Source organism: Centropristis striata, chromosome 7, assembly GCF_030273125.1.
Source record: "Centropristis striata isolate RG_2023a ecotype Rhode Island chromosome 7, C.striata_1.0, whole genome shotgun sequence".
In the NCBI taxonomy this organism is placed as follows: Eukaryota; Metazoa; Chordata; class Actinopteri; order Perciformes; family Serranidae; genus Centropristis; species Centropristis striata.
This window is the reverse complement of record NC_081523.1, coordinates 19,728,512-19,739,089: the sequence shown is the minus strand read 5'-3', so window position 1 is coordinate 19,739,089 and position 10,578 is coordinate 19,728,512. Positions and strand designations below refer to the sequence as shown.

General features: G+C 36.8%; 1 protein-coding gene across 2 annotated transcripts; it reads right to left on the bottom strand.

Annotated features, from left to right (window-relative positions):
- Positions 1 to 31: 31 nt before the first annotated feature.
- LOC131974636 (coiled-coil domain-containing protein 112) lies at positions 32 to 6,017 on the bottom strand. Of its 2 annotated transcripts, XM_059337032.1 has the most exons (15): positions 5,935 to 6,017; positions 5,689 to 5,842; positions 4,865 to 4,998; positions 4,256 to 4,377; positions 3,992 to 4,081; positions 3,652 to 3,727; positions 3,197 to 3,323; positions 2,807 to 2,923; positions 2,248 to 2,385; positions 1,447 to 1,562; positions 1,116 to 1,242; positions 774 to 941; positions 511 to 609; positions 278 to 396; positions 32 to 169 (listed from the first exon to the last, which is right to left on the bottom strand). In XM_059337032.1, the coding sequence occupies exons 2-15, from the start codon at positions 5,725 to 5,727 to the stop codon at positions 139 to 141; spliced, it is 1,503 nt and encodes a 500-aa protein (XP_059193015.1). In that variant the 5' UTR covers positions 5,728 to 5,842; positions 5,935 to 6,017; the 3' UTR covers positions 32 to 138. The 2 variants fall into 2 exon arrangements, with proteins under 2 accessions (XP_059193015.1, XP_059193016.1); XM_059337033.1 differs by lacking the exon at positions 5,935 to 6,017 and having other exon boundaries at positions 5,689 to 5,887.
- Between the last annotated feature and the right edge of the window lie 4,561 nt (positions 6,018 to 10,578).

Here is a 10,578-nt window from a genome sequence, read left to right as displayed (position 1 = left end):
CAAAAAGCACTACAGGTAAGGGGGAAATATGTATTGTTGATTTTCGGGTGAAAGGCCCCTTTATTTTATTTCTGTAAAAACAGAAAACATTCCCAGTGCATTGTTCAGGATTGTTCAGTTGACTTCCATTGTTGTTCATCACAGGCCTTGTCTCCAAGAGGGAACAGCTCTGCAACAAAATGGCAAAAGATTTCTGTGATTCAGAAAACAATCAACTAACATTACACCAAGTGCTCCTTAATAGAAACCCGAACTACTGACTACTAATATTCCAGACCTGTGAAACATCTGTAGCACAGGTCCTCCTCCTGAAGGTCCAATGTGTTTCATTCGCTCCTCCCATCCCTTTGTGGGGCGGGTAAGTCTGGAGGGGTCTCTGCTGACGTGGCAATCCACCTGAATAAGGAACAAATATTAACCTTCACCGGTTTATTTAATGTTTTAAAAATGTTAAAATTTTGTGTTTCTCTCTTTGTTAATCATCTGACTTGTTCACTGTTCAACTCTAACCTTCTCCTTCAACTTTGCAGTGATTCTTCTCTGTCGTTCCTCTTCCTCTTTTTCCCTCTGGTGTTTCTCCTGAACCTTTGTTTCCACCTTGTGAAGATCCTGCAAAAAAAGCGGCAGAGTCAAGCTTTGTATTTTACGCAGACTTCTCTTTTAACATTAGCCTTTGCACGATTTCCAAAATTTGTCAGGCCCTTGAAAGTGGGAACACAACAGACAAACAACAGGTGTTTTTTGGTGTCTCTGAATGATTCTCAGACTCAGACCCTTTCATTAAAGCGTTTGATGCCCTTTGCCGCCTCCCTTCTCCTCTCCTCCAGCTCCTTCTGCTCCTCTTCTCTCCTCCTCCTCTCCTGTTCCGCCTCCTCCTCTCTCCTCAGTCGTAGCTGCTCCTCAATGGTCAGTTTGACCTCCAGCTGCCGGCGACGCTCTTCCTGAGAAACAGAAATGATTTAATCACCAACCATACTCTTGTTTACATCTGTGTAGGTGTGAATATTGATTTTCTTGCTAAATAAATTATCACACAGATGAGTGCATACCAATACAGAAGCACAACCTTTGATGATAAATAACCACAACTACAAGAAAAAGGGCAAGAAAAGCACCTTTGTCCGTTTTCTCTTTTGTATCTCCTCTGCCAGCCTCTGCTCCTCCTCCTGTTCCTCCTTCCTTCTCTTCTCCTCCCTCCACTCCTCCATTCGCCGTGCCATTTCCCTCTTCTCCTCCTCAGTCCTTAAACAGAAAAACAGAACACACCAAAACAGACATGACACAAAAGTGACAGTAAAAAAGGCAACAAGCAAATAAAGACCCCAAACTCATCTTTATTTAAAGCTTGTCAGCTCTGGTAGGATCTTAAGATTTGGGGTGCATTTTACTGCTTTAGCCATGAAGTCTTTCTGATTTTATTCTTTAACTGGTCTATTTCTGACTCACCTGTGTTGGTTGGCCTGGTTCTTAGCCTCCCTCCTTCCTGCCTCCTCCGCTTCCTCCTGACTCCGTATTCTGGTCTGGCGTTCCTGATGCTTGCTGGCTTTCCACCGCTGAATAGCCTGAGTATGGTAGGAAGACACGTCGCAAAAACGCAATCTGCATTAACGCTAACTACAGTCTTCTGAAGCTTACCGAATGTTACATCCTTCACAATGCTTGTGTAATGTACAATGTTGTATATCTGCTCAACGACAGACTCTGTGACCTAATCCTGATTTACTTTCCCTCACATACACATAAGTCAAGGAAAAATAATTAAATTAAGGGTTGAAATGTAACTTTATTCAAATGTATAAGTTTTAATTTGGTTTACAAAGGTCCAGTGATATGGAATGAGTACAAAAAACACTTTAAAGTGCCTTTATTATGTCTGTTTTCAAAAGAAGCTTAACTACTAGTTAAGTTAAGCTTAACAACATTACTCATTAATATTAATTTAAACGGTACTGTTATTTCCACCTAACATACTGAATGTCTCTATTTAATGTATTTCTGTAGTTCTTTGGGTTCTTTAGATGTTACTGCACAATACATACACTTTATCCAATGTGTTAGTAAAAATATTTTATGTACTATCTGTTTAGTGTCTGAGTCTCTCTTCCCAAGCCTTAGATAGCTTGTCAGGGTGTCCCATTTAACATATCTCCATTATGTCTTATGATTGTACTTGTGTTTAATACTACATGTACTTGTTGTTGTACATACATTGCCTTCTTTTTAAGCTCCTACACATTTTGCCTCTACCTCTCTCTTTCTGTCCTGTAGGTAGATCAGCTCCTGATGCCAGTCCTCATGTTGCTCTATCTCCTCCAATGTTTTACCAGGCAGGTACAGTTTGGCCTCTTTCCTGTAGGCTGACCTCCCATTGTGCTTTATCCAGACCTGTGAATCAAACCCATTAGAGTAGGTCAGTCCAGGATCTTGCGGCTCTTTGCTTGAAATTGGTTGAAGTTGCCTGAAGCAGAACATATGTATTGTATTGATGACTAACATCCCAGCTGTTTACATGATGCATAACAATGAGGTACTGTATCTATTTGTGACCTGTACCTGTAACAAATTAACTTTGTTTTAGCCATAAAAATAGGCAAAACCAATCTCTTTACTGATGGTCTTGTTTGCTTCTGTAGGTCAAATATCAGTATTACAATTCATCGCTAATTAGAAACTTCTTGTAGTTGCTTTAAGGAGTGATGTTAAGTGATTGTGTACAATTATCCTCAAGTGGAAAATAGAGGAAACAAGATGTTTTGTTAAGACACACCTTATCGAGACAGAATAAACATTCATTCAAACGTCTTACTTTAAGGAAAGCTTGGTGGTCATATTGGTCCCAGCCACCACAGGGGCCTCCTGTCTTCAGCAGAAAAGCCTCCAGTGCTCTGACCTCTGCAGGGAGGTTTCTGTCCGGGTGTTTGGCCTTAGAGAAAAAATGCTATGAATTAAAAGACTACATGGGTCGGAATTCCAGATGCATTTTTTTTTAAAAGACACTGAGAATTAGAGAAATATTTCTCTGTTGACTAACACCATGTTAAAAAATATTATGAACACTTTCTTTTGATTTATTTATCACACTTTTATTCTGTGATTCAACACTCAAAAACAAACTTGGCTCTCTGTCCTTTTTTCACTGCATAAATGATGAATTACAGAGGAAATATAGAAAGAAGGAGGATGGGGAGAGGCAGACCTTAACAGTGGGCACCGTGTGCAGTTTCGGGTCTGGTTTGACAGCGAGGCTCCAGTTTTCAATCTTCTTCTCATAAGCTGTGATCTCCTGTCTGCATGTCCTGTCTTCCTTCAAAAGTTCCTCAAAGCTGACAGAGTACAGACACAATAATAATCAAATTTTATCTTCATCTTCTTATCTCTTTGTTGACTTTACTGCTTGTTTGTTGATCCTACAGTATGCAAAGCATCTTTAAGGAACTCTGAAAAACAAATTTTAAGTCTAATGTATTATTATTATTATCCCTATATTTTTTTTATATTTTGGATTAAAAATGCATTGGATTGTAGTATAAAATGTTAGGTGTTTGTATTTATAATATTGTGTTATTTGTGTATGCAATTAACCGAACATTATAAGCTACAGGATGTATTTGTTAAAGGTTCAGTGCATTATTTTTTATTTTATTTTGTTACCATAACTGCTGTTCCTCCTTTAGGGCATTTATTGAGATTTCCACCTCTGACATTATGTCCTTCAGTCTTTCAATCACTGAAAATAGAAATACAGAAACATTATTAACAATATGATTTACATTGGATGATTATGAAACTACAATCACCATGCATTTACTGAGCACTGCATCACTTTGCAATTGTATTTTTATACTGATTTCGCAGAATGGAACAAATATTGACATCAATTATGACAAAAAAGCACTGAATGTGTCACAAGAGGGCTGAATGAACGATATAATACAATTGTATGATTGTTTTAAAGGTACTATGAAGAAACACTGTTTAGTACAAAACTTACACTCAGGAGTTGGCTTCACGTCTATTAGCTGTCTCTGAAATTTCCTCACCCCATTATGAATTTTCACCAGCTGCTTTTGAAGACTCAGCTCTAAAGAAAAAAAATGCAAATTAGAAGTTTTCATTAAAGCGGTAATATTTAGATATCAATCTTGATAGCAGAGTATTCTATACCATGTGTTAATCATGCCGCAGAGACACTGTAACCCTGCCACATTAAACCCTCTGTTGAAAATGTTAGGAAACTGTGTAAAGAAAGACCCACTCTCAGAATTTCTTTCTTCCTCCAGCACTCTCTCGTATTCTTCCAGTTCTCCATGTACATCTGTCCAGCCGTTCTTTCTGCACTGAACACTCAGTGTTTTCTCTTTCTCTAACTTTTCAATCCTGTGAAGAAAGAGGAGAAAAGTTGAATGGGTATATATTACATCATTGACCATGAAAAACACACAGCCATTAAGGTTTAAACTATTAACAAAGTTCAGGGATTGATTTGATGGGTTATAGTTGTTTAGTGAGTGGTTACACACATAAGGAGTTTGCCTTACTTTTAAAATGGGTTTTGTTTGCCTTAAAAATATCTAACTCCTCATACAAAATATGTGTGTGAAGTGGGGCTAAAAATACATACAGACACAATGAAACCATACAATGCTATGCAGTCCATTACATTAGTCCTGCAGTAGATATATTTTTTAAGCATATAGATTATGTAAATTGTATTCGTTGACACTATGCCATAGGTGTACTTTATTGTTATGTTACTGTTATTGTATTGTTGTCATTTTGTCCATTCATTGCATCTCTACAGTGAAAGTTAAGTGTTTGAATATTTTAAATTAAATGTGAAATAACCCAGAGTAGCTTCACTTACTGCCTCCTGTTTTTCTCAGTTTCCTTGAGAAACTGAGCGGCTTTCTGACGGTCAAGCCCTTGACCCACGCTGTCACTGCTGACAGGAGGAGATGTGCAGAGCTGCTGGACACTGCTGGAGTCTCCATCTGCCTGCTTTAGTTCAGTTAGTAAGAACAAAACATGTCAAATGTTATTTTTACTGGTTAAAATGTTAATTTAAGATGCAGAAATTACTGACTTACAGATGTCTTGAATTCAATTACAGATATCAGTCATTCCTTTTTGATTATTAAACATTATGTTTACAGATATCTAATTGAATTTCCATACACTGAAAAGATTATGTGATATCTATTATAATAGGTAGCAGTTTTAACATTCATTAGCAAGACTGCATATTAATTTGGATATCCACAACGTAATTATGCCCAGTGAAAACTCTTATTCAAGATATCTGTGTGTGTGTGTGTGTGTGTGTGTGTGTGTGTGTATATATATATATATATATATATATATATATATGTTATTGTACTATATTTTGACTAGTCAAAACTCTAAAAGTTTGCAAAATTTTAAATATGTGCAATTACATTTGAACTACTAAGATATTCACCACGTTTATCATTCATGTGTGTGGGCTTTCTCATTACAGATATCTAATATTCAGTTGCATATATCCATAATGTGAATTAATGCTATCTGCAGCTGAGGGACCTGCAGCATACATACAGCAGCATGGGTAAACAAGTAACACTCAAGGCATCCATTTTCGGACAGAAGCTAGTTGCAGTGACATAAAGTACACTTTTACAAATTAGCAGACAAACACTCGAAAATATTTACACTACTTAATAGCAACATGTACATCGAAAACAAAACCATGAAGTTAGCAAGCCGTCTCCCTCTCCTTGACGCTTAACGCTAGCTAACTAGCTAGTTAATGACCGCTAACTTAGCTCGTCAGTCGTCCAAAAGTTCGCCATATCTCCTTCTTTCTCTGAAAACGTTAAACATTACAATATAATAAAAATGTCCTCGATGAAATGACAATTTGAGAAAACAGGCAGTAAATAGCTCGTTGATAGCTACCGTGCAATGTTTATCAGCGCATCCTGTGGTTGCTAGGGTAGCCATGTTTCAGTGAACCTGGCAACAAAATGAACTTATTTAAAAAAAAATGTTAAATTGTAGTTAACGGTTTAGACCAGCAGAGGACGCTGCTGAACATTAATGGATTTCACTGGTATGCACAAAACTTTTGCAGGAAACTCAAAAAACTTCACCAAAAGTGTAACATATGACCTTTATTGATCATTTCACTCAAAAAGGATGTAACAAAGGATGGCTATTGGCATAGTAATAACACTGTGTGTAAATTATGTAACTTAAGAGAAATAAATGACTTAGGCAACTTTTTGAACATGCCTTTGTGACTCAAGCAAGATATGGTAACAGGTGTCTACATAAGAGTCACACAAGCCTGTCAGAGACAAGACATGACAAGTATCATTAGCATTAATTTTACTTCAAAGTGTCATTAATGTTCATGACACATCCCATGTCATGTTTATGACACACTCATGTCACTCCCTATGTAGACACCATAGAGTAAAGTGTTACCAATATTAGTGTCAACAATAAAACACTGATAAACTAAACTGATAACTAAACAATCTCCCTCTACCTCTTCTTTGCTGGGTTCATATCTGATGCCTATGAATGTGGCAAATTGTCAAAGAACTGATGATCTTAAAGGGGTAAAATCACATGATCTGATCAACTGAGGATGTAGGCGATTTTACCATAGGTGGCCAGCGTCATGAGGAGATGATTTAGGCAAAAAAAACTATTTTGACAAAAAATGACTTAGGCGATTATTTTAACAGTGTGACGATATGTACCTGAATGACTGGAGCAGACTGGTACATATAGCTGGTGTCAGTTGATGCTGATCAAACCACATAGCATATAACTATCTTTATCAACCAGAGTGATTAACCATAACCAAATCTTATTTTTCCATGAGGTAATCAGACTGAATTGGTCTAAAAATACAGGAGCCAGACAACACAATATTCATTCCCAACCAGAGGGATTTGCTTGATAATAGACAGATTTGTCAACTGGTTGCACCCTGTTTCAGTCTTCACTCAGCTCGGTGGAGTTTGCAGAGTCAAAGGTCTGGACCCAGGCAATGTAAAGATTTTAAAACAAAACAGCTCAATAAATGAAATAAATAGAAGTTATGATTGAATCAGCATATTGAATCAACTGCAATATTTGAACAGTAACGTCAACTACATGATGTAGTTATGTAAGTGTGTGTAGAAACTAGCAAGTGAACACAGTAGTCTAAACAGGTAGCAGAAAGTAATGAATGAATGGTAGAAATAAAGGGCTAAAAGCAAAAAGACTATGAAACATTTAGCTTTACTCCAATTAGTAGACCTTGTGGTATGATTGCTGATCAAACCAACCTTAATACTGAACGTCCAGTTGTATGGAAACAAATAAAATTATATTTTATTAAATGAATGGTGTCATACTTTTTTTTGGCATATTTTTTTGAGAATCCGGATAAATATTGTTGCAAGACTCTTCCTTGAAATCACATAAGTGTATATTTTTTATTGTATATGTATTTTTTTAAATTTACATTTAAGAAATATGGAACAGCATACAGAGCATTACAGTAAAGAGATAATCAACAAAGAAACTGAGGGTGAAGGAGAAAAGGAATAATAATAATAATACTATATAAATAAATAAAAACATGCAAAAGTCAATTAAAACAACATATAACTGACTGATAATTGGTAAAATCAAGTCAGAGTATACATCACACACACACATTTACATACAGTACATACATGCATGTAAGGGTATGCAAACACATGCATGCACATATATTCAGACACAAGCATGTACTAGGAGAAATACATCAATACCAAATTATTTTCTTAGATATCACATCTAACAGGGGAATCATAAGAAATGTTGTAACCTCGTGCATTTTCACTATCTTTTTTTATATTCATTATTATATATATATTTATATTCGTTCCATACATTTAATTTAGAAGACCCTTACATTTTGAGTTAATTAAGTTATCATCTTTTAAGCAATTTTGTTTAATTAGTGCTCTCTTAGCACATGGCTCAAGTGAGGATCTTTCTTATTGACCTCTTCTTGTATTTCCCCAAGTAGTAGAGTTAGTGGGTTTTTATTTAGAGAAATATAAAATATTTGACAGCTCTCTAATAGGATTTTCCCAGTAGCCAAATATATATGTGTCTCTGTTTTGCCATCTGCTCACCACATTCTCACCAATTTCCTTTGTACTTACGCAGACTATAAGGTGAGCCCAGTTCATTATGTACCCCACAGAAACACCTGACTGTACCCTCCTACAACTAAATGGTTAGAGTTACAACTGCCCTAGCTGTCTACGAGGCCTTGGTTTATTTCCGTAACAGCCTTTTTATGATAGCCAACAGCTATAATTATTATGAGCGCTGACCGAGTGACAGTCAGAGAGAAAAGAGGAGAGAGAAAGAGAGAGTGAGAGGAGTATAAATAGAAGCCTGAATCCATTATTGAGTGCAGATATCGGGGATGGTCTCTCCCATGGGTGCAGAGGCAGAGTTGTCACACCAACATAAATAGCAGCCGCTCTCCTTAATGAAGAGTGTTACAATTCCCTGTCTTCATCCTTCAGCCAGGGGACTCACTTAATTTGATAAATGAGACAATTGGATAAATGTTCGGCTGGTTGGCATAACAAATCAAACAAAACATGGTGGTTTAAATAAAGCAGGGAGTTTCCAAACAGGGTTTATTAGGGAGCAAAAAATGTAAATGTCAAAGAAGGTCAGCTCTAAAAATAAAACCAATACTCTTTCTTTTGTTGTTCTTTGTGAGGGAAAGACTTTTACTTCCAAGTCTTTTTTCTTTCTTTTTGATAAAATATTGGAGATAGCCTAATTATCATTGCGTGGCCTGAGTCAATAAGTGGTTGTCAGACAAAAGTTGTGGTGGAAGAATAAGTAGGAGACTGGGGGTCATTTTTACCATCATAACTCACATACTACTTGAAAAAAAACTAGTCATCTTTTGATATAAGAAACCTATATACTGTATGTTCACTAACTTAAAATAGAATGATACATTTTCACTAATAAGGACAAGACTATAATAAACTTAATGCAAGAATTCAGAGTGTTTACAGGGGTGCGAACAGTGTTTGTGGTCAGTTGTAAAAAATAAAATAAAAACATATGTTTATCATATTCACTCTTTTGTCAAACATTGTTTGAACACATTAAAAACATTATTTTAAACAACAAACAACATTAAATACAGTAATTTCATTTTTACATTTACATTTAGTGAAATATTGGGTAACAGTGTATTACTATTCTTGCAGCTTGCAGTCAGATCTTGTATGCTACCTAGCAACACTTCTATTAGCATAGGTTTGCACATGTCACAGTAACTGTCATCACTCTAGCTTGTTTCCGATTGGAGGAGTTGAGTGTGTTGCAGTAGCCCCCGGTCTCCCCCTCAGTTCTAGGTAGTAATCATATAAATATAAATCAGTATAAATGGAATGGAAATGCACAATATTTTGATCATGTGATGATAAATGACGCCCCCTGAGGAAGATCTCAGGATACGGTATAAAGAGCTTTATTTTTGTGAAAAATGTATCCCTCACACTGGACAAGAAAGGGGAAATTGGTAAAGAAAGAAAGAAAGAAAGAAAGAAAGAAAGAAAGAAAGAAAGAAAGAAAGAAAGAAAGAAAGGACATAACCTTTGACCTCTTCTTGGGAGCTTTATAGGCTGTTTGGAAATGTTATGAGACGTGAGCTCTGTAAACTGAGAGGTCAGTTTTGCATTCATGCACAGTGGAAGTCTCAGCTTCCCTCCTGCCGCTTCTTTGAATTAGACATGCTTATTTATGACATCTGCCTCTCTGTTTATTTGTGTGCGTTTCCAGTGGGAGACCCATAGTTGCGTCCATACTTACACCCCAGGTGAATGTGTTGATGTGTGTATGCCTTCTGTGCTGCTGGCTGTCAGCCTGTTACTGAACCAGAGTGTTTTCAGTCAACATGCCTGCTTTAATAAGGGTTAACTATGTGGACAAACACAAACACACACACATAAACAACATGCACAGACAAAAATGCATACCTGTGAAGACACACACACACATACACACACACACACACACACACACACACACGCACACACACAATTTGTTCTGACACCTGACTAGTGCTGTAATTGTATATGGTGTTAAAAAGAAACATGATCTGGCTACGTCTTGCACATGTTGGCCATGCTGCACTCGGACAGGGCGTTGCACATGCATTCTGTGTGTGTGTGTGTGTGTGTGTGTGTGTGTGTGTGTGTACATATCAGTATATGTGTGTGGTAAGGAGCCTGGGAAGGCAGGGGGAAAGTGATCAGTCTAATTTATTTTCCTGCTGCGCTTCAGACTCCAGCCTTCTCCGTTTCTCTCTGTGACGTCAACACATAAAAGCATAAATATTTCTCTAAATGTACCTTTTGGCTTGTCTGAACAAGTCCCCTTCACACTTTTAGCTTATATAATTTATGTGTGTGCAACGAACACTTTTCTTTTATCTTTCCTTGTTAAATACTGCACAGCTTTACTTCTTCTAAATGATAAATGATAAATATGTAAATATCTGAAGACCACTCA